At 40.1% G+C, this 26,663-nt stretch overlaps 1 protein-coding gene across 2 annotated transcripts in view; it reads right to left on the reverse strand.

Moving 5' to 3' along the window:
* The window catches only part of SYNJ2 (synaptojanin 2), a 69,208-nt gene that overhangs the window by 11,991 nt on the left and 30,554 nt on the right, over positions 1-26,663 (reverse strand). Inside the window, exons 1-17 of one of the 2 annotated variants that reach the window (XM_074896504.1) lie at positions 25,598-25,684; positions 25,378-25,461; positions 23,515-23,576; positions 20,549-20,645; positions 16,791-16,963; positions 16,301-16,382; positions 15,938-16,087; positions 15,677-15,842; positions 14,202-14,393; positions 12,014-12,095; positions 10,924-11,064; positions 7,927-8,119; positions 6,039-6,197; positions 5,675-5,831; positions 3,544-3,661; positions 1,327-1,545; positions 45-123 (exon numbers count right to left, since the gene is read on the reverse strand). In XM_074896504.1, the coding sequence (XP_074752605.1) occupies positions 45-123; positions 1,327-1,545; positions 3,544-3,661; positions 5,675-5,831; positions 6,039-6,197; positions 7,927-8,119; positions 10,924-11,064; positions 12,014-12,095; positions 14,202-14,393; positions 15,677-15,842; positions 15,938-16,087; positions 16,301-16,382; positions 16,791-16,963; positions 20,549-20,641 (2,004 nt within the window). In that variant the 5' untranslated portion in view covers positions 20,642-20,645; positions 23,515-23,576; positions 25,378-25,461; positions 25,598-25,684. Of the gene's footprint in view, positions 1-44; positions 124-1,326; positions 1,546-3,543; positions 3,662-5,674; positions 5,832-6,038; positions 6,198-7,926; positions 8,120-10,923; positions 11,065-12,013; positions 12,096-14,201; positions 14,394-15,676; positions 15,843-15,937; positions 16,088-16,300; positions 16,383-16,790; positions 16,964-20,548; positions 20,646-23,514; positions 23,577-25,377; positions 25,462-25,597; positions 25,685-26,663 lie in introns of those variants that run through there. The other variant, XM_074896503.1, reaches the window with a different exon arrangement.

The raw sequence follows: 26,663 nt of genomic DNA on the forward strand, positions 1-26,663 counted from the left end.
GAGAAATTTGTTATGAAATTATTATAGGTTTGAGAGAGTCTTACTTTGACACCATCTATATCCATAACACGAAGAGCTGACTTGCTGTCTGCAAACGTCACCAGCATTTGACCTCCACTGATCCTGGTAAAAAAAAAAAAGCAGAGGAGAGAAAACAGTGCATTTTACTTCACCATTGAATTAAAAGCCTTAAAAGCAAGCGTGATAGTTTTTGTACATCTATGTATTTGGTTTTAGTTGTATTTTCCTCACAACTCTATTTTTTGTGGAGAGGCAAATGATCTATGAATCCCAGCTGAGGTTTTCCCCTTCCCCATCTTCCCTTGTGTGACCTCACCACCCTGCCCTTTACTGGGTCACTCCTGAAGCAGCAGTGCAAACAGCCTGGCAGCCACTGACAGGATACCTAATCCAATATCTACACTCCCTCTGTACTAACTTCCATGGCTCTGCATATCGCTCACCTCAGAGGACATGTGATATTCCCAAAGACTAGTATACCATCAAGCTCTAAAGCAATTAAAACCAAACCAAACCAAAACTGCCAAAGCATGTTCTTTTCTTGTTCCTTTTCTTCAACAAGCAAAGTGGTGCTATTGTTCCTGCAGGGCTGCTTTTGAACACTCAACTTGTATGTGGTATTTCATAAAACCATACAACAGGTCATCAGTTTTCACCATTTAAAAAATGGGTCAAATACAACATAAACAAGTTTCTGGTCTTGTATCCCAGGTCAGCTGTCAGGCATTTGCCTGTATTTCTCAAAACAGAAGTCTCACAGCTATGCCGGAGCCCTTGTTCAGAATCAACCAGAATGAAATTAAACTGCTCTGCCAGAAGGTATCACACTCTCTCTCTCAAACTGCAAGAAGCCATACTACTAAAAAATAAGCAAAATGACCCCCAAAAGAAAGGAGAGCCAGCCATGAAATCCTAGTAAGTGTGAGAGAGTGCTGTAAGAGAGCAGACCTCCTCGAAGGAAGTGAAGCAGGGCCCCAGGGACCCACCAGCAGAAGCAGTGCATAGAAATGAGGCCTGAATCTAAAGGTGATGATTCACATCAAAGCCTCTGCTTTATGGTGCTCTACTGAATAAAATTCTTCTCCACTCAGCCAAGAGAGCTATTTGACTATTTCTTTAACAGGCTGATGAGAGGTAAAAGATATTCAAAATACTTATATTCACTTTCTAATGAAGAATTCAACATACAATAAAGGAATTCAGCATACTACTTTCTAATACAAAATTGATTCTGTCAAGACAAAAAGGGAATCTCTAGTCTGTGTTTTTGAATAGACGACACACCATTTCAGATCCCAAACTTACCTGACCAGAACAATAGTGCCATAATCCTCAAACATTTGCATCAGCTCTGTACGCAAGTCCTCAGGAAATTCATTTTTCTCTTCAGGCACTGGTGATAGCAGATTTACCACTACTGTGGCATCCAGTGGTCCCTGGAAAGATGACACTTCCTGGAAAACACTCTCACGGGCAGCTTCATTAACTTCCTGAACTTCCACTTCTACAATAGCTAACACTGGCCTACATGAAACAATGGAGAAATGCTTATTTAAAATTAAGATCAACATCACCCAATAGGAAATGCTTATATAAAATCAATGTCAAGCAGTAGGACAGGTAAGAACTTAGTTATGTAAAGGACAAACAGTGTCTTGTTTAAACTCTATACATCTATCATCATTTTTAACTCCACAATGTCAAATCTCATTGCAAATATTTAATTAAGCCTGTATAACTTAGAAGGAAGTGAGTATTATGTATGTTCAACACAAAAAGAGAAGTGGAACAAGTTACTTAAGGTTTCACTGCAAACAAGCACTGTGGCTGGCAATACAACCCAGAATTTGATTCATTTTTCCTGCAGTGGAAAACCATGCCTTGAGCACTGTTAATTATATTTACCAGCCCTGCATTAGCAAGGCTGTGTAACAGTGAGGACACATCATAAAGGAATTCAAGTAACAATCATGTGTAGGACTTCTGGCAAACCTTCAGTCTAAAAATACCAGGATGCTTTCACTCATTGTCAAACAGCTGTCTCCCAGATGATTTATCGATCAGGAAGGCAATATATTATTTTCTGTTAGACAAGGCCACATAAAGATGTTCTCTTCCAAAAACTAAGGACAAGGTACTCTAAGTGTATAACGTGGTTATGTAGCAAATATATGTCAATCCATCACATTATAAGCAGTCAACACTGCAAACTTCTTCTTCAGCCATTTCTTACAAATGACCTCTTTGTGTTAGACCTAAATAAAATTGAGAAAGCTGAAAGTGTAAAGCTTGTCTCGTCTCAGTGGACACAATCCCATGCTCAGATTTCCACCTGCACATACACACAAAGCAGTAACTGGGATGGCTGCTCTTCTGCCTCCTACTTGCAATAGAGTAGGCTCTGGAATATGCATTACCAGAACATATGAAAGCAACAAGAGCAGCAGAGCTAGAAAGGAATAGTAAAGGGAAAAAAAACCCCAACTATAGAAAGTGTTAAATATTTCTATAAGCACAGTGAATCATAATGCATTTCCATATGTCACAAAGATATAGCTAAGCCATTTTACCAGCACAAACCTTGGGAAAGCAAACCTGCTGACTGTAATTAGAAAGCAGTTTTTGCAGTCAAGTTTGCTGAAATAGAAAACCAACGTACAACAGCCATGTTTCACAGATTGCATCCTCAGGGTCCTATATAATGAGAGCAGCAGTTCCACTGCGCTTTGTGGAACACAGCAATGTCAGACTTGACACAGAGAAATTGATTGCAAGAGGCATGTTCTTCCTTTGCTGGAGGCCTCGCATGCAACAGCGCCGTGAGAAGCACTGAGCCAACTACTGTGGGTCACTACGTGCTGCTATGAGGAACAACATTGTGGCATTTCTACAGAGCACACAAGGGGTGAGACAAAGGTTGTTCTGGATGCAAGGGAGCTTTCAAGGCGTCTTTATTACAGAATTTGTTTCAGAGGAGTGAAGCAGTGTTGAGTTTAACAAAGAAAGGTCATTCACATGCCTAAAGACAAGGTAGTGATATGGACCAACCATAGCACATGCTTTTGTTTCTTCCTCCTTCTCCCATCTTCATTTCTAAGGGAAGTGCAGATGCCCAACACTTCACTCCTCTGAAGATGTCACACCTGGACCTATGACATGGCTTATGCCTCTACAGGCTGCACAGTCCCAACCTCCTCCTCTCTCACAGCAAGTTGAGCGGGAGTCCATCAGAGCAGCTTGTTTTGGTATTGGAGCTTTCCAAAACCAAGCAACAGAAAGCCCTCAGTTTTCTCTACCTGTTGCTGCAACTTACGCAACCCTTGCTGAGATCACAGTGTAGCAAGAATCAGTATAGGACCATAGAAACTTGCCACCCTGGTATAAAACCCACCATGGGGGAAAAAAACCACCAAACAGATACTAAATACAGAATAAGGGTTTAAATCCTGTTAGTCAGACTCAGTCCTTCACTCTGAAGTGTAACTCAGTATGACACATTCTGACCTGGCAGCCCATTTTTACCTGTGGTCAGATGCTTGCAGCTCCGCTCTCCCATAGTACATCAAGGCTCCAGGGGTCCAGGTGTGCCTGACTTTAGTTTCAGCACTCAGATCACTGTCTAGAAGATTGATCTCTCCAGCTATGAAGAACAAAACATGATTTAAAACTCAAAGCTAGTTTTACTAACAAAAGCTATTTTATTAGGATGTACTTCACAGACCCTAGCAGTGGGAGTTGTTTGGTTTTTTTTTTCTTGTGTATATCATTCAAAGAAGAACTTGTATCCTAAATAATCTAGGGGACTAGGAAAAAAAAATACAGAAAGGACAGGGAGTACGGAGACAGCTGATCACTAGAATCAGACACATGCAAAGTGGTTAACCTGAATGTCACCCAATCAATTACTTGTACAACCTGGGATGACAGAGTCATATTAGCATTCTTCCTTCTGCCCCATTATGGAGTATAGAAACAGACACTGTACTTGCAAAATACACTGCAGATCTGAATAATACACAGGGACTGGAGAAATAACACACAAGAGATGGGAGGAAGCAAACCCGTGCAAATCCAACCTCCAAATATTTCTTTTGCAATGCATTAAAGCGACAGAAAGTGCTCAGGACATTATGCTAGAGTGAGGTATTATATTACTGTCAATAATAGGAAAGTTTTTAAGTCACTGTTTGGGCTAATGGATAACTCTATCTCTTTTCTGTGGAGTTGAAAATGAGTTAATATGGAATATGGCATTTCACCTAATCACTCGCACTGGGGCTACACTTTCTTCTCAGAAGGCAGACAGTCTTCTAGCCTATAGCAGCAAAAAGCAGCAAGGCAAAACAATTAGAGCCGAGAGGCAGGAAAGCCTTGCCCCCAGCAGTAAAAGAGAGGAACTCTGGCAGCAAACTAATCAGAAAACCTTTGCAGGGCTGGGAAGGTGGGCGAACAGACCAGGGGTCAGTAACACACCCACATGAGCTAGCTGTGGGAGGCTACAAGCTCTAAAGAAAGGAACATGCCTTAGAACGTAGGACCTATCTAGCTGGTCTGCAAGAGCTGTGTGTACTCCATCAACTAAAGTCCTCCCAGGGGCAAGCCTTGCTGTGCAAAATAAGGAATATACATTGAAAATGCTGAAGGGTTTTCTTTCTCCTAAGATGATAACAGCGAGCACAAGAGGGCTGTTTTAACTTCCTTATTATGTCTCAGGTTTTCTTTCCAGATTACATCTCTGTCAATGGTTTAAGCTCTTCATTTTACTTTATTTTTCATTCCTTAAATAAAAGCTAATAACTCCATCACATTAACATGTACTCTCTGACTGCCCTAGTTTTGCTTTGCAGTTTTTACACTTAGGGTACTCCACTTGCTTGGTTTCCAAGAAGTAGTTCACAGGCATGTGAAAAATCACATCTGCAGGCACAAACCAAATTACCTCTCCAGTGATTACGCTGTTAATATGAATTTGTTCAGATTTTATAAACATTGCGAGATAGATGTACCACCAGAGTCAGAGAACGGCTATGAAAACTGACCCTGGATACACAAATAAATACTGTTTATTTTGTTACTATAACTTTTGAATAACAAGTGAAAACAGCTCTTCTGTTATGCTGGTCATTCATGACCTCGAAGTACATAATAAGCACTAATTAATGAAATCTCCACCAATTCCAGAAACTAGCAGAAGTATTCGTAAGAATTATCAAGGTGGAAGAAATTACAGAAAAGTGCTTATACATCTACTGAGGACAACAGTTACGATAATCTAGCTGTTATAACATGGGAACTTTATGTGGACTCATGATTCTGTTGAAAAGGAACAGAATAATTTCTAGATTGCTACAGCTGGATTGTTTTCAGTTCCTCAGTGAGTTCCCAGCACCTTTTCAATCTGTAGCATGAAGCCTTGGCTCATACGCTCAAGAAGAAAAGGCTCTCTCTGCAAGTTATTCCATCAAAGACAAAAGAACATCTGCTTGAGTAAAGCCACTGCAATTTGACTAAGCCTACAGGTGGTCTAAAGACAGCTCTTAGACCAGAACTCAACAACTCATTTCCTCACCATCCACTAGATTAAATCTCCTTATGTGGGTTGTGGATGAAATCTAAAACAACTTTCAGATAAAGAAGGAAAGATCCTACGCACCTGTTTTTTCAAAAGGCAGTTTCTTTCTCCACCAAAGCACTCTGTCAGTCCATGCTGGGGTTCTGCACTTATCACTTGTATCATATGCTTCTGAGCCAACGTCGTATTTATATGTTGGTCCAAAATTAATAGTCCCTTCATGGAAGTCTTTAAAAATCTATGAAAAGAAAGACCATCTCTTTGATTAAGTTACAGATGAGGTAGGTACCATTGTGATATATCAACTTCCTTGCAAACAACATTCTGATTTTTAAGCAACTACAAACTACAAACAAGGGTCTGAGGATGCAACTTTTTCACTCTCTCAAGGAATTAGACCAAGCCAACATGCAGATACTCAAGAAAATGAGACGCACTGCCTTACTTTTCCACTAGATTTTTGCTGTTGTAGTTGATCAAATTCCAAAAGCGTCTTCCAGTCTTGACGTTTGAGGAAATAAAAGACCTCCTCATATGTCAGATCAATGCGATAGTTAAAATCACCACACCAGAAGACATAGTCATGTGAGAACACGCTCCGCCCCTAGTTTAAAGGTACAGAATGTTAATGTTAAATCACATTCACGAAAACACCTTTTAAATGCACTGAAATGTCAACTCAGTCTCTCTGAATTACAAAGTACTGAACCTACTTGTCACATTCTATTTGTTAAAATCCATCTTGTGCTACAATGGAATGGTTCCTTCACCGTCTTTTGCATCCCACTGAGCTGAATCTTGTAAACAAGAGTGTCAGACTGTCTCCCGTTTCCTGAAGGTATGATGGGACTCCAGCTTTATATTCACAATTTGGTTATCATGGTTATCATGAATATTAAAAATACGTTTGTTTCCCTAACACATTTCATATGCATATATTTACATATTCTAAATATAACACCAAATGTGCTTCTGGTACTAAGGCACATTCAGCAACAAAGGTCCTGAGTAAGGACAAGCTCCAAATTTGATCTTATATGCACATCATAGTTTTGTAAATGTGTTGAAATAAAACTATCAATGAAAATGCACTCCAAATCTAAGTTTAACATCCTATCCTCTAATCAGTCTTTTTTTTTTTTTTTTTTCTTTTGGTCAAGCTATAAACCTCTAAAACTCAGAGATTTGTAAAGGAAATGTTCCAGAGCTGTGGCTGTCACAGCACTAGAGGGCAGTCTTTATATGCATTATAGACACAAGGTACCTTTAGCTAGTGTAGATGTAAAGGACAAAATAGTTAATGAGGTATTAGAAGGAAAAACTACCAGAAGCACAACTTTATGGCCATTTGGGACAGATATTCTATGCAGGACGTTCAGACTGTCAGTATTAGTTCTTACATAAAGCAACTGATTGATATGTCGCATGTGCCAAGCCTCTAAACCTTGCAAACAGGGAGTTAAAATTTTATGCTTTTCAACCTAAATGCCATTTTCTGCTGACTAACCAGAATACACAAACTAGTCTATTCCCTCCCTGGCTTAGGACCTCTCCAGAGAGGTCTGAGAAAGCTAGCATTGTGGAAATTAAAGCAACCAACATTAAGGGAAGCAAAGAAGCACTGCTACAAAATCCCATGGGTTATCTGCTGGCCTGAGGAGACAAATGTGAATTAAAACACCAAGGTGATTGATTTGACACCATTTAGGGGAAAAGTTATTCATACAAACCAATACTGCCTACTTGCCACACTCTGAGAAAAACCAGCAGTTCTCTGACAGTGACACATTCATTGAGGACAAAATGAAGGGAACAGAAAGTACCTTATCAGTGACCAAGGACAGATATATCATAGCCGAGCAGGAGCAGCTTAAGCACTGATGTGCTGAGTGGCACAGATGGTCTTTTAGGAACCCATACTAACTACTGCCAGCACGAGTTATCAGTATCATGCTCTCCAGATCTAACATCAGTCACCTAGATCGTATCCATGAGACCTTACAGATTTGTCAGTTAAACTGCACCGTTCTGAAAGATCAACTTGAAAACTGTTCAAAGGTGATGACTTTTCAAGCACTGCAGCAACTATATTTTTTGAAAGGTGTAGAACTTTTGTAAAGCAAGTGCTACACTGGGTGATATCTGGTCTCCTATGAAACACGCTTCCTTTTTTTTAAAAAAATTTTCTCCATTTTCTTTTATGTCCATTCTCCACAGCACTGAGATGACTTCTTTGATGACCTGTCATCAAAGACAGCCTCAGACCAGCTCTCATAATGTAAAGATACAGCCTTTATTCACAGGTTTTTTAGCATATGTACACCTACACTTACCATTGGAAAGCTGAGTTTCTGTGTGATTTCTTTATAATCTTCATTCCTCTCTTTCACCTGAGTCTGGCCAGCAGTTAAGTGACTGCATATAAAGCAGAAACTGGTACTGTAGAACTGAAAACGAATGCTCACTGCCCCTTTATTTCCAGCTTTTCCTCCCATTCCTGTCTTCACAGTGTCTATTGCTACGTCCCTGTATTTAAAAAAAAAAAAAAAAAAAAAAGAAAAAATGGAAAGAGATGAGAGTAAAGGGCTGCTGGGACAAATATTCAATTAACTTTGACTGCAACATAAAGGAAAAGCCAGTTTACAATGTCATGCTTTCTCCCGTCCAGAAAGTTTGCTGCTTTTAGGCACCATCTTTTAGGCTGCAAAGTTTCTTGATGATGTTCATGTACTTATGGTTCAAATTAAGTATAATACAATAAAATAGAAATAAAGCTATTTGAAAATATTTTCCTCCCCTTCTTGTCTTACTGTATTGTTTGGAAGGGACATTATTTCTGAAATAATGGGAATTTCTACAGAATATAGTTTTAAAGTTTACCTCTACCATGATCTTTAAAATAGTGACAACAACTAATTTTACTATTACATTTCCTTTTACTTTTGAACATATGGGAATCTGCTTTTCAGACAGTTAACAATTTAATTAGTGTTACTGTGTGTTGAAACCCAACTTCACGGTTAATGCTGTATTTTTCAGTCAATTAAAGAGCAACAGATCATAACCCATAATTTGTTAAATCAGAAGCAATAAAATCGGTGATTACTGGATACAACTATTTATATCTAACTCCTAAAATGAGTTCTGTACTGATGACAAATTGCTTAGGGCCTCCATGTTGTTAATTACATAGTATTTCAATGTCATGATTAGCATACACTTTACTACAGAAAGATGACTTGGCAAAGCAGACCACCTGCTCACAGGATAATTTCTCCCAGATAGCCAGTCTACTCCGAGAATAAAGTATGCCTGTCAGATCAGATAAGTAAATAATGAGATCATTGTTGTAAGCAACCCCAGCACCATGCATGTCCTTCGCAGTGAGAAAATTTTACTTTCCAGACAGAAGCCAAGAGATCTGGACTAGAATATTAGCGGTTTTAAGCAAGGGGCAGGTGGAAAACCACTAAGTCTTATCTGAGTTATTGTCAGGCATTCATGATCTGAATGATGCAAGATATTACAGGCAATCTTTCCCCTCCACCTTCATTTTCTTCTCCCCCCCTCCCCCCCCATCTTTTCTATCTTTTTTCTCCCTATTTTCTTCTCTCTTCCTGACTGCAGAAAACCACTAGAGGACGCCCTCAGGGAGGCAAAAGAGGACCATCAATGTTTTCTATGAAAAGATAGGGTTTAAGCACTCCAAAAGAAGCATATGCTCAGTCTTTTCAGTCTAAGGAGTTCTCCCTTCCTGGTGCCTGCCCACCCAAATGATGACTGATATTTATCTGATTTGCATTCATGACAAAGGTTATGTTGAGATAACCCACTGTACATTCAACCACTTGCATTTTATCAATCCTTTATTTCCCTATTCTGTAACTTCTGCCCCAATCTCTTCAATCTCTGTAAGCACAGAAGCCTTTTTTTGTACTTCTGATCATTTTTGTTTTCCTTTTCTAGACATGGGAAAAATTGCACAAGCATACAGGTTAGGTTTGATTATGCTCATATAACACATAGCAGCACATTAGCACTAAATGAGGAAACTTGGTCACTATAATCAAACCATGCCCTTTTTCTCTTGAGTTTCAAAGGGCTATATACAGTCCCTAGCAGTCTGACAGCTGCAACAGAGCCACTGTGCTGTTCTGCTTTCTGTTTAAACCATGCACTTCCTTCTGGATTACTCAAATTTCTTGTAAACAGGTAAAAAGACAAAAACTGTCAGACACTTCTCTCTGGACTGCTTCATACCAGCAAAAATATGTAATTTTAAAAATCACGCTGAAGAAAGATTACTGGGAAGGCAGCAATGCAAGACCATGAGGGTTACCTGGACTGCATTACTCTGCCTAACCTACAGCACCTGATGTTGCACAAACTCTGCACTGATCTTCTCAGTAGATATGAGATCAGAGGTAAGAAAGAAGCAGCTTTTGATATTTTAATCACAAAATGCAGTGGCCAATCAGTACCCCTAACATGAAGCGGAGGTCACTGTTTGGATCACTCTAGACGTTAAGGTTAGACAGATGCCCAAAGACAGTTTTAGGTAATTATTCATTTCCTACCATTTATACTTAGCCTGCATAATTCTTGCCCACAGCAAAGGCATTTTAATGCAGATATCCCTGTGTCTTAATAATCATCTAGGGGTAAGAGGAGTTTGGTCAGTCTCCAGGGACATTGGTGATAGCAGGTTGAGGACAAACAGCTCTGCACCCTCCTGACTAGCAACACAGTTCTGGTTCTGGGAGAGACAAACACTTAAGGGGCCCTTATAGCTCTCAATTCTATAAAATGTCAGGGGGCAAAATTAACTCTCTTTCCCCCACCCACCTTTCCACCTTTTCCACCATTCTTTTCAGGCCTGGAACCAGCCCTGTTTCCATATGGAAACACTAAGGAGAAGGTTAGAAAGTAAAATCTGCCCTTTGGGCAGAGGCAGACACTTGCCTTCACTTGGTGCTCCAAACACTCTTGGAGCTACTAGCTCAGGTCATTCCTTTTCCAGATAGACAGCACCTAAACCAGGTGCTACACCCTGACTGCCCACCTGGAGCATGCCTGGCTTCTCAGCTGAGCTGGAGGAAGATAGTGGGGTTGCCTGGCCTTTGGGCTACCCAGGAGGATGGACTCCAGACTACTGCTGCCTGGGAACATGTCTCTTTCCCACACTGAGCAGAAACCAGAATCCAGGTTTGCAATATCCCCACCAAGCTGAAAATTCACTCCCACCCTCTCTGGCCACACTCCAACAGCAGATGTTACTGAAGACACAGGTTGGGGGTCTTTTTGGATGGTTTTGGTGGGGTTTTTTTTACCTGATGAAGGGGACATGATATGGTCGTACAAAGATGAAAAGACAAACACCAACAAGCTGTGCTGAGGTCAACTGAATGTAGCGATGAGTCCTGGAAATAGCTTTTTGAAGCTGCTCTCCCCACATTTTTCTATTTGTTGTACTGGAACAAACATAAAGTCATTTAATGGAATCAAAACAAACCACATACAGTCAAAAAAATGAGATTAACTGTGCCTTAGGTTTACAGGCATCCCATTAGGCTGTAGAACTGTAAGTGCTGTAAGATGCACGGCACAGAGAGAGAATACCTCCTTATGAGCCAGCCCAGAGTTAGCAGGGTCAGTGAACCCAGGCACAGTGCACAAATACAGCTATCCTGCTTCTGGACATGAGAGGGATTTTGTCTACTATGTTTAGAAAGATCCATGCTCACATGATGTTTGATAGCCCCATTCACTGGGGATAACTGGAACCTGATTGTAGTAATCATAACCATAAAAACAAAAATCCATGTCATTCTCATGACCTGCAAGTTTCTTGTGTTCACAGATTCTAAAGGACCAGTATACAAAGCAGCCTACTGTGCATGCTGACATGCCAATCTCAGGCTTTGCCTTTAACTCCTTCTCTAGCCATAATTTTCACAAATACAATTAGCCACAGAGACATCTTGTTCATTTTAGAATTCCCACATGAATGCCAATTATGTTTGTAGTCACTGAGCACGTTTTTTCAACATCAGACAGGGGTTTAAGGACAAACGTTAAATCAATGTCAACCACAGGAATTCTTCTCTGCCAACATAAAGACTTAGCAGACATAGAAAAGACAGTGTATTCTACTGTACAGAAGTTCACAGAGAAACAGCACTTTCAGCACCATCTCAGTGCCATTTGTTAATGGAAAAACATATTTCCAGCTATGATTACAAGCAACAGACTTGAAAGGAAGTGTTCTACACATCTGACAATAAAAAACAACAAATCTGGAGGCTTTTGTTTGGCTGGTTCCTTTGGGAAAGAGGATGCACTTTTGGGGTTGGGTTTTTTGGTTGTTTGGAGTTGTGGGTTGGGGGATTTTTTTCATTCTTGGGTTTTTTTTTTACCTACCTGGCATTCACAATATTCCCTGCACTTAATTCAACCATCTCTTCAAATCCCACTGCAAATATGTCAGGAGGGCAGTTCTCATCTGTTGGCAAGAGGGAAAAGTCATACAAGAGTTACTATTTTGTTGCTTCTTCTAATGACTTGTTTTCTAATTTCTGTCAGAGATCATTCCTGTAGTTCTATCTTGTGTATCCCCTGCCAAGCTATACATATTCATAGCTCCTTTAATCTAATCTCACAAAACAACCCCTGCAGTTCCTCTGAAATTTTTTCCTGCTTTTCTCCCACCAGTTGGTCTCCATCTCTCTTGCAGGAAGCAGTTCAGACAGAGCATTATATTGTAGCAATGTTAAGATGCGAAAATATTCAATGTTCTCTCTCCCTCACCCCACTCATCACTAAAGCCACATCTCACTACCCACCATCTTTCACCCACTTCTCATTTTACCCAACATGCTTTTCCTTTTTGACACTGATTCCTCTGTAACTGAACTTACTGTCCACACACCAGTATGTCACTTCCATCTCAATGCCTTTAGTAAATTTACCTACTAGTTTAAGGAAGCCTTCAAAGTTTCTTCTTATCATCTTTCTTCTGAGTCCTTCTTAGATCACCCTCACTTAAAGTTAGGTCAGGTCACTCTAGAGCACAGTGACCCTCCCTTCCCTGGCCTAGGCCTGTGGATCTTACCCTGGTAAAACAACAAAGATGAACACTCGCATACAACAGTGTGAAGTGTATCTGTTGACCCATCAGGTCTGTCCATTGCCTAAAGGGATTTTATTTTTTTTCTAATTGTCATACAGCCAAGGTAACAGTAACTTAGTTCAACATGAAAACCTAAACAGTAGACAACCATAGGAACCTAAATCAGATCTGCCTCAGAAAATAAGAACAGAAAGAAAAGTAAAATATGCAGCAATTCTGTAGACACAAGGGTGAAACTAGCACAGGACAGCTAGCCTCCTTTACTGGCTTAACATGACAGGCACTGTCACATGTGTATTTCCCATTAATAATTTTGGATATTTGTCTTTGAACACTTACCCATTTGTGTAGGCACTGCACTGACATTACCACAAACACAGACATTTCCATGGTCATACCCTAGTTCTGCCTGTTCACATAACTCAGCTCTATTCTAGAAGCTGCTTAGACCTACCGTGTTATGACTGCCTACACCATGTAGTCCTGCTCTCCCAGTTCTGACAGGTTCTCAACAAATTTTAATATCACAGGCATCGCCATGTGCTAACACACCTAAACTGTTTCTGAAACAGACTAGACCAATCACCTAACTAAGCTGCTCAGAGTACAGTGGTCTGCACCTAATCACATATCCATGCACTCAAGCACTAAGGGTTCAAACAAGATAACGTTTAAGTAGCCAAGGATTTGAGGAACGAATTGCTGAGCTTAAAGGTTAGGCACAGGACTATCCCTGTGATGCCCGCAGGAAGCTAAACGTTCCACTGTAACAATGAAAGCACAGGCTTTGCCGTAGTTTTGCAACCATTCAATTTTTAAATGACAGAACATTCACTTTTCAATTTCCTTAATAAAATCTATAAATCAATTATAATACCTCACCTTGTTCTGTAAATAAGAAATTCAACAGCCAATTTAAGCAAGCCACAAGCACGAGAGCTTTCTGTACTGCTAAAAAAAGGAAATTGCCTTCAACAATATAAATCTTTTTGTCTGAAGGCTTTGATAATAACATTGCCAGACAATCTCAGAGACTAGATTATACCGATATGTTTAGCTCCAGATAAAGACTAAGGAGACATTCTGAGGGCACCTAAGCACGTAGCTCCCACTCACAATGAAGAACAGAGAGCAGACATATTGAAGAATATTAAATATAGGATGCAGAACAGGCAGATACACCCCACAATGGCATGAAAGTGACCTTTGAATTCTGACCTGCTGAAGGTTCAAAACAGTCACATGGTATAGACTCAGAAGTTGCTCTGACTGTCAGGAGCCCTTCACACCATTCCACTGCTACAGGGAGGCAGCACAAGTCTATGTGGAGCTGAATACACCCCTAAGAACTGAAAGAAACTGCCCACCCCCCGATGCACTGCCTATGAAAGGAATAGCTGGTCAAATCTTGTGTCCCTACTCACTGTCTCTAGAGATGCCACCAAATATTGCTTACACATTTTGACTGTGGTGTCTTACCCTGAAATTCAGAAACTCCAGAGAGCTTGGGAGAATCGAGCAGCCAGTCCGTCAGCTCACTGGTACCAAGGATGTTGCTTCGAAACTGCTTCCCTCCGTTCACATTCCAGGTCCCCGTGGCAACACGAACACGCTTGAAGCTTGTGAATTCAAACTGACGCTCTGACATGGCCTTCAAAATACTTGGAGTTACTAACAGAAGAGGGGAGAGAGAAAGAGGGTATGTAAAAGAAGAATGTGCTGTAAAAGGACAGAAAGCTTACAGACAGCAGTGACACAGTCACTGTGGAATAATGACATTACCCTAGTAGCAACAACACAAAAGCTAAGGAATCACTCCAATGGTAATAACTACAAGATAACTGGGGTTTACATCAGCAATTTCTCTTCAAGAAACCAGGCACCCTTTGAAAGCTTGTGAAAGGCTGGTCACTCACTTTCAGCATATGTTTTCCTGCATTTCTTCAAGTAATAAGCAAATTCTTTTTCCTCAATCTCTTCGATTTAGCCTACAATTATCAAACATGTTACAGCTTATGACTTAAATTGAAGGCCTAAGAAGTTTGGAGTGTGGAGGGAAAGGCAGAGAGCTGCACAGAGTCTCACATCAGTCCACATCTAGCACTGTCATGGCTCTCTAGCCTGGTCAGAACTTCTCACAGAAAACTGCTATATTCACTTATTTTTGACGAGTATAGAAAAATAGCTGTGTTCTTCCTTTGTGTGAGCAACTGAGGTAACCTTAATCTTTAACTACCTGATTTGCATTGGTGGTCAGGCATAGAGAAGCTATCTCTATTCTCCTTGTGGTTCACATCAGGGAACAGCCCCAGGATTGAAGTGGGACTGAATGGTTAAAGTTTATCCTATTAAAATCCAGTAGTTGTCTGGAACAAACTGACCACCTGATACTGGCTGTTGGTGCTGTTATTCTGTATTTTGCACACAAGTATCTTCTCAGAGAGAGCTAGGTTGGTTTACTTTAGATACGTGCAAACAAATGTGTATATATTGTGGAATATCAGGGCCCTGGAGTGAAGCAGGGAATGAACCAACATAACAATGTAAGTGTATCTTTAAAGATCCAAATGGCTAAAAGCATGTACAAACTGCAGGCCAAAAATAACGAGATAAAAAGTCTGAGCTCGAGAGACATCCTCAAGACAAACTCAGACAGGACCAGACTGGGAACATAGCCCTAAAATCTTTCCCTCTTGTCCAACTCCTCTAAACTGTCAGAGATCATCAAAGAGCAGATAAACACACTCAGAAGCCCAAAGCAAAATATGAGAAATAATCACAGTATAATTAAAACACAGAGAGTTGTGCTATGGTTACTTGAAAGCAGTGTTTTAGACAACAGATCTGGACAAAGGTAGCTTATTTATTGATTTTTTCCAAAAGGGTGTAATTGCTTATATCTGACAGCTAAAAACAGACACAAAAGAAAAGCAAAGGATTTACACTGGCCTTACCCAGCAGTGCAGTGTGGTCCATAAGCATCTTGCCTTTGTCTGCATATTCCTCACTGAAGAAGTCACCCATGAGCAGCAACTTGATGGCTTCCTGCTTTACTGCATCAAAGAAATTTGACTGAATAGTGCGAGACACAGAGCGGGCACCATCCTTGAGTTTTCCAACCTACACCAGACAGGAATCATCAGTGCAAGTGACACTGAAGAGTAAACTGTACATCTTTCTTTACTTGTGAATAAAGTTTTGCCATTTTTCTTTACCTTGTGCTTCCCTTCAAGGGCACGACTACCAGTAAATACTCTGCTCAGATTATGACCGTTGAGAGTCCACATCACTCTGTAGGATTCCACAAAGCGCTCAATTATAGATTTAGAGTTCAACCCCAGGCTCTCTAATTGAGCAAGCAAGATCTGGATTAGGTACAGAAGGAGAAAAAACAACAAAAACATTGTTCTTAAATGTGGTTTTGCTTTTTATCCTCAGTTTAAGTATTCCAGCCAGCACCATCAAGCTGGCAAGACAGACTTGTATAACTGAGGCTTATGCCCTCTTTCCTGTCTTTCCCATGGAACAGACAATGTATGCAGTACAGGCATCCACAAAAGGTCCTCTGACAAACTTACCTCCAGTGCAATGAAGGACTGTACGCTATTAGTACGATCCAGGCAGTCCAAACAATTCATTCGAAAAGTACCTGTCTGCAGACTTTGGTAACCACACACAAGAGGAGGGAGGAAAAAAAGGTATATTTTAAAATAACATCTAATCATGAGTTGATTGAACAAGATCATCAAATGTTCAGCCTGAATATACCCACCTACAGTTTGATGGTGCAAGCACATTGTGCATAATGTGTCCCATTAACATGTCTACTTACTTGACTACGTCTGCAACACTGTATCAGCAAATCCACACACCGGAAATTTTGCAGATTGCAAACAAGAGAGATGCAGTTAAGCCAAATAATCTATTTAGCACCAAGACTACATTTTGTCTCAAAACTGTATTTCAAGATGGTAATTTACAGTCATGGTCCAAACACAGCAAGAAACCTGGGAAGGCCAGGACAGAAGGTGCCTGGCTACGCTGGGACAGAGGGGCAGGGACACTCACCGTGGACTTACATTCTCGCCCTTTGTGAAGATTCCAAAGTCTTCCCAGTGCAACTTCAGCTGAGGCCTCAGCAAATTTTCCAGTTTTTCAGTTTTCCCACCTTTTGCAAATTGGTGGTAGTCAAAGTTTATCATGGGGGTGTCTGCTGCATGGGAAGAGGCCCATAGCAGTTTCTGTTCAGATAGAGAAGGAAGGAAAACAAATCCTGCTGAAGCCACAGTGTAAGGGTTGATACCAGCATGCTTTTGCCATTATTAAACTTTGACTGTTTCTTACTTTTTTAATATTGCAAAGTTCATAGGGAATTCTGAAAGGCCAGACATGTAAAAAAGCAACTGAAGTTCCCTATTTGTTTTTGTAACAGTCCATTGTAAACTGGACTGTTAGCCTCTAATTTTTCTGCATGGAACTCAAACTGTACCTGCAAAGTATACATCAGAATTGCTGCAGTCTGTGCCTTGGCTAGTGGCAGGCAGCAGCAGGCTGCTACCTCTGTGTGTGAGGGTGTACAGCAATAGTGATGTTCTGGGCAGGCTCAGGACAGGGACCCTGGTGGGAAGGGTGTCCAGAGCTGCCTAACGTAGAAGAGCATAACAATGCATGGGTGTATTTTTTAACCATTCTTGAAGTGCCAAGACATGGGAAAACATGGCCCTAAATTTAGGTAAAGGTTGATTGGGGAAGAAGTAAGAAAGAGGTGATGTCCCAGGAAACATACTATAAAATGCTTGTTTCACAAAAGTGAAAGACACAAATAGCCTCATTATTCCATCTCCAACTTCCATGACTTCACATGCATTTCCGTAATCACCACAAATTTCATTAAGGTATCTGTAATAGCTACAGCAATAATACATCCTGCTCTCCATGACAAAGCCAGAAAGAACTGTTATATTAACTCTAACTATGAAAGTCTCTGTCTATTCCCTTCCCTCCTACGAATTCTCACCACGAGACAGATGCTCTGCTCCACTTCGATTGTGACACGAACTGAACAAAACAATTCTGATATTACATTAAAAGCGTACATGCAGCAGTTACACCAGTATAATTGTTTCAAGTAAGCTATTGAGCCTTCCCTGCAGAAACAAATGTAAAGGCATTACACAGTGTTTGGGGAGCAACGTGCAAAATATATTTCATTACACTGTTACAAAAGCCAAAACGCTGGGTATCCACTTCTCTGTTGTTGACACCTCAACTTGCCTTTAGAGCTGCTGGCACTAGTAATGCACTTGAGGATGACATTTACCCGCTACCTCAGTGTAAATTATTGTTAGAGTCTTTGTAACTCTACACTACAGCATTGCTTTTATTGTAAACATAATTACATCTGTTGTAGGGGATGCTTAGGAGAGGAACAGCATTACTGGGAAGAGTATTGATTTTTGGTCTGGTAACAGCTGATTCAGGTAACAGCTGAAGCTAAGTTGGTCATTTACAATTTTTCATTTGTTCCTCTTGCATAAATGAATGGTAGTGGTGACATTCTGATGAAGGGAACCCAGCAGCAGTAATCAAAGAATATTTTGAACCAACTCTGTTAAGAATTACTAAGATTGCAGCAAGAGTTGGGAGAAGAGAAAGCAATACGAGCAAAGGAAGATAGAGAAACAAAAAAATAAACTAATGACAGAAAAGGAGAAAAGGTTTCATTCCTCATTGTTCCCTTAAGAATTACTTTTTTTTTAATTCAAGCCTTTTAAAGTCAAAGTAAAAATTAACTATATATTCTTTCCAAACATCTATTTATGAAAAAAAGGTAAAGAAATGACCAAGAGGTGGTTGTTCTGAAGGGGTACATGAGGAGATGGAGTCACAGACTCTGTGTACAGTGCAAACAGACCTTTTATTGTAATTAACACTGAGAATGTATACCATCTTCAAAGCTATGTCAGTAAGCACGAGTTAGGTTGCCTTATAATAATTTGCTGTTCACACACTCTAGTCTATACACTGATTGGCTAAACTAAAAGATTAACTCTACTCTCGGCATCCTGATTATCAGTCCCTTAGTTCTTTAGTTCTGAAACTCTGCATTTTCTTGTTGCACAGCTGCCAACTGTCTTCAATTGTTCTTTATTCTTCAAGTAAGGACATTGTCGAGCCAAGATGTCCATTTTCTGCCAAAAAGCTCTCCACAGGTACAAAACTCCACTTTCCAATGCTGTCAGTTTAAATTTTTTCAGCTCAGGGTGCTTTCATAATTTCTTTTTTTTAAACAGGGATAAAGTTTAGCAATTTAAACAAAACAGATCTTTATTTAAATTAAATGAACAAATGCAAGGTCTTTATTCAAGAGATGCCCTGTTTCTGAATTAACTTCTGGTTCTATGATATGGCCAGAACACGGTCTTTAAAGAACATGAGAGTTTGATATCTTATGAAGATACATATCTGACATTTCTTCTCAGATTTTAATACAGATATTTTATTTGAGCATTTCAAAATTGATTATCTCTTACCCTTAAATTTCAGTGTTTTTTCAAAATAACTATAAAAACTTTTAAAGATAAAGAAACCAGGATAGAAGCTTAGCTGTGTCATGCGGAAATTCAGTAAGAAGCTGAAAACAGAAGCTAGGACCAGACTTCACTTCTATACCTTCCTCATTGTCTTGCAAGCTTTAGTCATTATCACCTTCTCTGGCCATATACTGTACAGGGGGAGACTTTGTCACTTTCCACTGGGGAAGCTGATAGTCCTCCCCAGCTCTTTTGGAGGAGGAGGAAATGGTCACACAGAAACACTGCCAAAAACCTCAAGACACTCCTTGTCTCAAGTACATTATTCCAATAGAGAGGGAAACAAATCAGGAACTATTATTTAACTACAATTTTCATTTTGCTTGGTTTCACACAGTAAACGTTTGAACTCAGAACTGTTGTATCATTCTTTACATAAATACATAACACTTACTACAGGTGTGTACTTAAACCTTTCTTCATATTATTCTTAGGAAGATATACTCCAAAGTATCTGTGTCAGATTTCTAAAGCAACAGGCGCTTAGGAGGCAGACTTCCATCAACCTCCAGCCAGATACAGGCAGCTATTGCACTGCTGCAAATGCCACTCAGTGCCAGTCTGTGGCTTCAAGCACACATCAGATTTTAATATCTGGCCATGAGAATACTGCACCAGAACTCAGGGCAGCTTTAGTTCTACAATGCTTGACATCCTTGCTTTTAGGTATTAGTTGTGCCTAGGGACATTAAGGGCCAGGAAAACCTGTCTCCATACACCAGGCTGTCACGTGGTGCTCAGGCAGCCAATTCCCATCACAATCAGTGCAAGACAGCTATTTCCCATTACAATCAGAGCCAGACAGATATTTCCCATTACAATCAGAGCAAGACAGCTTGCTTATGCTTAGTGAGCCAGGGTCAGGGCCTGGCCCCCAAGCAGTTCTGGCAATCCCACGAGGCACCTGACTGCATAGGTGATTACATACTACGACAAAGCTGATCACAATTGATTTTTGTAAATGTCAACTACTCTTTGGAGAATTAGGGCAATTTTTTTTAAAGTGTGGTTAAACAGAGTGTGCATAAATGTGTGAAGAAATACCCAGTGCTAGAAATAAAGCCATAAGACTATGAAGCACCATTCTCTCACTATCTAGTAACATCTAGTAAAGAGATAACAATTTCTTTAGATACACTATTCATCACCTACTGAGCCAGAAGGGAAACAGAAGAACCTGGAGGCTCAGGGGAAATCAGCAGTTTAAAAAAAATAAATAAATACTGCTTTTACCTTAAAAGCTCTGTTGAGCACCTCCTCCCCTCCTCTGCTTCCTAACAGGTTAACGATCACTTGTTTTCCATACTGCTCTTTCAGAAGCATCATATGCCTACAGCAAAAGAAACCAGAATAGGTACTAAACAAAACCATGTTATGTTGCCTACTACCTTTTTCAGAATACAGAAATAGAGATCACTGGTTGTTTCATCCAGCAGAAATTTTCAGCCACAGCAGCTACAGACATCTTCCTCAGTTTCCTTGCAATCAATTATTAAAGTATGAATGGTGAAAATATGCAATTAATGGACACAGTATTTTGCACTGAACTTAAAAGAAAGAAGCGTTTTAGGAAAGAGGTCCCAAATCTTTTATATCATTGTTAGCTTTGATATTGCCCTTTGTATGCTCCCACCTTTCAGCTGTCAGCCTGGGAGCTACACAGGAAAGACAACAGGAAAGGAAAACATATTACACTTCAACAGGAATTGCCCAGCATCTTGCAGAGCTGAGCCTACAAAGAGTCAGCAGCAGCAACAGGGCCTAAAACTCCAGTGCCAAGGCCAAAGAGGCACAAATACACATCACAGGTGACAGGGTTCAAACATCTCTGAGCTACCGCAACATTGAGACATTCACTCTCGAATTTAATTAAGCAGGAAGGTTAGTAATCATAAGAACTGCTGTGCTGGATCAGACCAATGGTCCTTTTAGCCAAGTGGCATAGCCCAGATTCTTCAGGAAAAACACAAAATAGGATAAGTGTAAAGTGGGGATTTTTTTGGCATATATCCCCAACCTCTCAAAGCCTGACATTTAAGGACTCGCAAGTCAAGAGCTTTTAGCCAGATGCAGATGCACCCATTCTTCCCTCAATAAATTGTTTTCAAGTTGGCATGCTTGTGCTACAGGAGCAGTGCTGGCTCATCAAGAAGCAATTATATCTTAAAGCCATCTTCCATCATGTACTAACAACGCTGTAGTAGTACTTCAGAGGAAGCTGGATAAAAATAGGCAAGAAAAATAAAATAAACACTCACATAAATGAAAAGCTATTAACATGCTGCAAGGCAACACGCAATGGCAAAGTGTCAGAAAAAGAGCAAGCACACATCTTCTGGCATGCACCTTTAAATCCCATAACCAGAAATAAGCCACACAGAAAACCATGGAAGGGGAGAAAAGAAAGAAAAGGTTATCAACATGGCCTTCAAGAAACATGGCTACATATATTTTCTGGTGCTATTTATGTTCCTAATTCTGCAACTAGTTCTCTGTACACCAACTCTTCCATATATATGCACCCCTCTCCAGCATCAAGATCCTACTTCTCCACTAATGTTGCTTCCTTACAACAAAACTGCTGAAGCTCAGGTCACCTGCTTGAGTAATCTAAGCAGAGATCCCCAAGGATTTCTCAAGGAGAGGGGACAAAAAAGATCCACTAACAAGATCACCATTAGCCTCTCACAGTGCCTTCTCAACACATGAACCTATCAGATGGTTAAACATAAATCTAAGGCTAAATATACTCTAATACTATGAGAAAAGCTGTAGCAGATTAAGTTTCAGTGACTTTTTCCATATAAGCAGTTGCTTATTCCTTGCCCATTTCCAAAGGACTGTCTTTTGCAGATCTGTAGGCAGAGAGATCCCTAACTTCATCTAACATAAAGGCTTTACTGTGCACAAGGGAAAGAAGGAATCAGGCAAGTTGATCCTCATGTTCATGTTTCTTGCAAGAATGCTATTCACCAGTTGCACTGGGGTCAGAGAGAAAAGATTCCCTGAGCTAAATGGTCTTATGGAGTTGTTTCTTGCTGAGGTACTCTCAATTTCTTAGGCAGCACAAGAGGATGCTGAGTAATTTATTGTTTTCTTCTTATATAAACTATCACTGCTGTGGAATGCAAGCCTCTAAGATGGAGCTATGGGAACACCGGCAGGGCAAGTTATCATGGCACCAAACCACCACAAGAACATGAGTCTCACAGGCATTTGAAATCAGCAGGATTTAAGAGCCTTAAAAAACTTGGAGAATGTAGGCTAAGACCCTTCAGAGCAGGAACTGCAATGGTGTGTAGTCCCTTTAGATTCTAAACCCTGTTTGAGGTCTTCAGTGCTGCAAAACTATTAACAGTCACTAATGTCGTGTTTACTAACAGTTGCAGTAAATGAAATCAAGGAATTAAGAAGCCTTAACCAAAATCAACATAACTCTGATTTGCCAAAACCAAGCCAGAACCACATTTAACCACATGACCTGGCACTTACAAGTTGAAAATTTCTCACCGGCCAAATTCTTCATGTCCTTTTCAGGCAATGTTCTCATGGATATCCATGGGAGTTTGCCCTTAAAGGATATCACTTCACAGTCAGACATTCAAAGGAATCAAGCTAATGTATGGCTTTTTTTACAGCTTTCAGCTGACAAGCAGAGTCTTAATGGTTTAAAAAGGTTTACAAGCCAGTCTTTGGGGAAAGTAGAAGAGCATCAGTGTGATAACATCATACAACACTGATCATAGAATAAGACACTGTTATTTCTGTAGAGCAGTAAAACAATGAGGAGAAAAACAAATGCAGAATGGAGTGGAAGCAGCACTTACTTTTTAATGATCTGGGTTACAGTGGTAAAGAACATGTGTTCTGTGTACCTTATGTGTAAATTCACATCTGTTGGCTCACAGAGGGTTACACAGACCTTCCTTTTGCATATTGCTCACTATTTCTTAGCTTTTACAGAAACAAGCCAGGAGACCAAATTAATTCAATTACCATTGAAAACAGAAAGGAAAATGCACAAAAATAAGTGCCTAAATTAAGTAAACCCACTTAATAATCTGCAACACCTGGGGGATTGGCTACATTATCTGAGAGATGTTTCACATCTCTCAGAATTTACTAGGAAGGCATAAAGTTGTGGAATCTTGGTTAAATGCCAGGCTGCTGTGTTATTGCCAAAGTGGAATGAAGCTTACCTGTCAAAGGCAGGAGCATTAGCTTCCAGACCTCTGTTAAGCCTTATATGATGAGAACCCACCTGAAATAAAATATTGAAAGGAAAAGAATGAGAGAAATAACTTCTTAAACTGTTAGAGTCCTAAAATCACTAGATGTCTCCCTTTTTCCTTCAGAGAAAAATATCTCTTTAACAGCACCAGACACCTCTAACAGACTCCACACACCCACACACATAATATCCTTAATACAAAAGCCACAGCTTTTATTAGACAACATTTAAAATTACAAGTGAAAACACAATTACCATTAAGCAAAGGGATACCTACACATCTTTTTATGGCCAAACAAATCTTATCCCTTCACCAGCTTCTGCTAGCAATAGCAAATATCCCACACTGCCTCATACAAGTATGTTGTGTGCCCAGCATTCTTCCTGCCCTTCCCTTGGCAAAAAAGGCTGAAGTTATGCCAGTTCCATGGGTTGTGTGTTCTGAGTTCTTTCCTCTTTCATTATTTACAGAAACTAAAAAGCATCAGAACAGTCCTTTGAAAATGTGAAGGATGAAATCCTGTGCCATCAAACAGGACTTTCAATATGGATGTCAACCACAGTCCTCAAGGTCCTTTTGAATGCTAGTTACTGTTATTACAGTATGCAGAGGGCTTCTTTCCTCTCCAAAAACTACACTGCCAATTATTTATAGGATCATGCATTGTTTCCTGTACTTCATCATCTTCCTTTGTTTTCCATGAGGTTGGTTTCTACAATTCTTTCTAACACCAGTGCCGCCACAGTTACATCCAAGGAATAAAAATTATGAGTATTCACCAATATAAATGAAAGCTGTATAATCTAATCCAGATTAGGCAAAAAAGCAGACTGTGTCCCTACTAAAAAGTTGAAAATTCAGTTTAACTAGAGATGCTGTGCACCAGCCAAAAATACTTGGGGAAAAGCTCTGTGGCTTCATAACATAGGGAACAACAGTGCTGGATACAGCTACACTTTGGGCAGGATGTGTCACAACCACAAGGACAGACCTGCTTTATAAAAAGAAGCAAGTATTGTGCTGGATGGTGCTAACAGACAACACAGATCATCTTCCTTTTGCACTAAATCCAGTAGTTCTGAATGGTACCTAGGTGTTACACTTAACAATAAAAAAGTATCAAATAACCCAGTTACATTACATATACTCTCTACTAACATACATGCATATACATGCATCCTCATTCCAGTTGCTTATCCCTCTGTTAAGAGAATGCAGAGTGCTAAGATGATTCTTATTTGAGCTTTTAACTGTATATAAACTGTAAGTCATAGACCATATGTAACCTGCTAGGCTTGAAGCAATAATCTTCTGATGAAACTCTACAGCTCTGCCTTACAGAAGATCAGATTAGATCATCATCACCCTTTTGACTGAAAACTAGCAAACACACCATCCAGACATTGTGCTTTGTTTCAAGGTAATGCACTCTTACGGAGCTCCTGGTACCCTCAGATACTCTATATCATCAAGCCAACTAGGCATTTCAGAAGAAAAGATTATTCCAAATCAAACTAAAAATTTACAAAGGTATTGCTGTAAACTTCAGTTTACATTAGGACACAGTCCCTTACAAATAATTCCCCGTAGAGGCACACAAACACATGAAAATGTTAAACTTCAGTTAACTTATAGCCATTTGCCTGGTTTAGTTCTGTTTATTTAAACACGCAAAATTTCTTACAAGGTAAACCTAAAATGAAAGAGTTCAGCATTTTCACAGTATAAACTTTGCAGGTCATTTAAAAAACACACTTACATTTTATGTAAATTCTAAATTATAAGTTGCAAGAGAGACAAGCAAAGTAGGCTTTCTGATTATTTGTTTACCTGAAGCCCCAGTTGCTCCCAAAACAGTGGAACAGAACCTCTGATCTGCACAAAGGAAGAGATGTCATCATCCAAGTAAATTGTCTGCAAACGTAAAATAAAGGGAACAAGTTCTGCAGTTAGATCTACCAGTCTGTGACCCCTTCATCAGGTGACAGTTTAAGACACTGAACTCAAAGGGTAAAAAAAGCAAACGCTGTATCTCACTGTATCCACTTACTGCTCAGCCACTTTTCCATAGTCTCACAGGCAGTGGAACAAAGCACAACGTATTTGCTTTCATGTCATCACAGCAGATTCCATTCACTACTCATCAGAAATAAGTGAAAATTTAAAACACCACCACTGCCAAGAAGGAAGGAATCCTTCATTCACAATGAAGATGGGTCTGATCTACTGGTGGAAACACTCGTGAAGACCAGCCATACACTCTCTCTGCCTCTCTCACAAAATTAAACTGTGCAAAATGTCATTGCTCCTTGTGACAGATGACGGGTAATGTCAGGTGTAGGATAAGCTTATCTCTTACTTTATTTACTATTTCTTAATTCACTGCATGTTGTGCCTTGTCAGAGTGTCCAAATAAATCTCAGTGAAACCAGCAGCTTTGCCACTCCCATTCTGAGATACAGTGAACAGCATGTGATCTACTTCTTTTCCAGGAGGCTTACAGCGACAGGCTCCAAACTCCCCATTTCCTTCCCTAACCAGACCTCAAATTCTCCCTTAGTATTTATTCTTATGATCACTGCTAACAAGTTGATTTTGAGTCAAATCTATGCAAAATACAGACTGATTTCCCCCTTTGCCTTCCCTCTCCACCAGCCCCGCAGCAAAGCATTACATTATATGTGAACTTAGCACAAAAGGTACTATCTTCAGACTCAGTATGACCACTGAGCAACTGTGCAAAGCCCAGCTCAGTCCCCTGGCCTATACTTAGCAGTGGAATCCTGGCTGTTTTCCACGGGGGATACATGATACACACGATACACATCTCTGTTATCTCATGCATGACAATGAGTCTTCTGCAGCCCTGCTGAGGAATGGTATCCAGGTCATCCAGGTGGCTGCTTCTCTAACTGCATCATATCATTTAGCACAACTGCTGCCAGCCGGCTAGTAGCTCCCAAAATAGAAAAGAACATGAAAATGGGTTACTTTACAGTTTTAATGTGGTTTGTGCTTTTGGATATGTCACTAGATGTGCTGGCTGGGTGGCTCAGGGGAAGTGCCTTCATCTGCCTTGACCTCTCTATAATCACTACCACTGTACAATTTTTAGA

This window comes from Athene noctua, chromosome 1 (assembly GCF_965140245.1).
Source record: "Athene noctua chromosome 1, bAthNoc1.hap1.1, whole genome shotgun sequence".
Classification (NCBI taxonomy): Eukaryota; Metazoa; Chordata; class Aves; order Strigiformes; family Strigidae; genus Athene; species Athene noctua.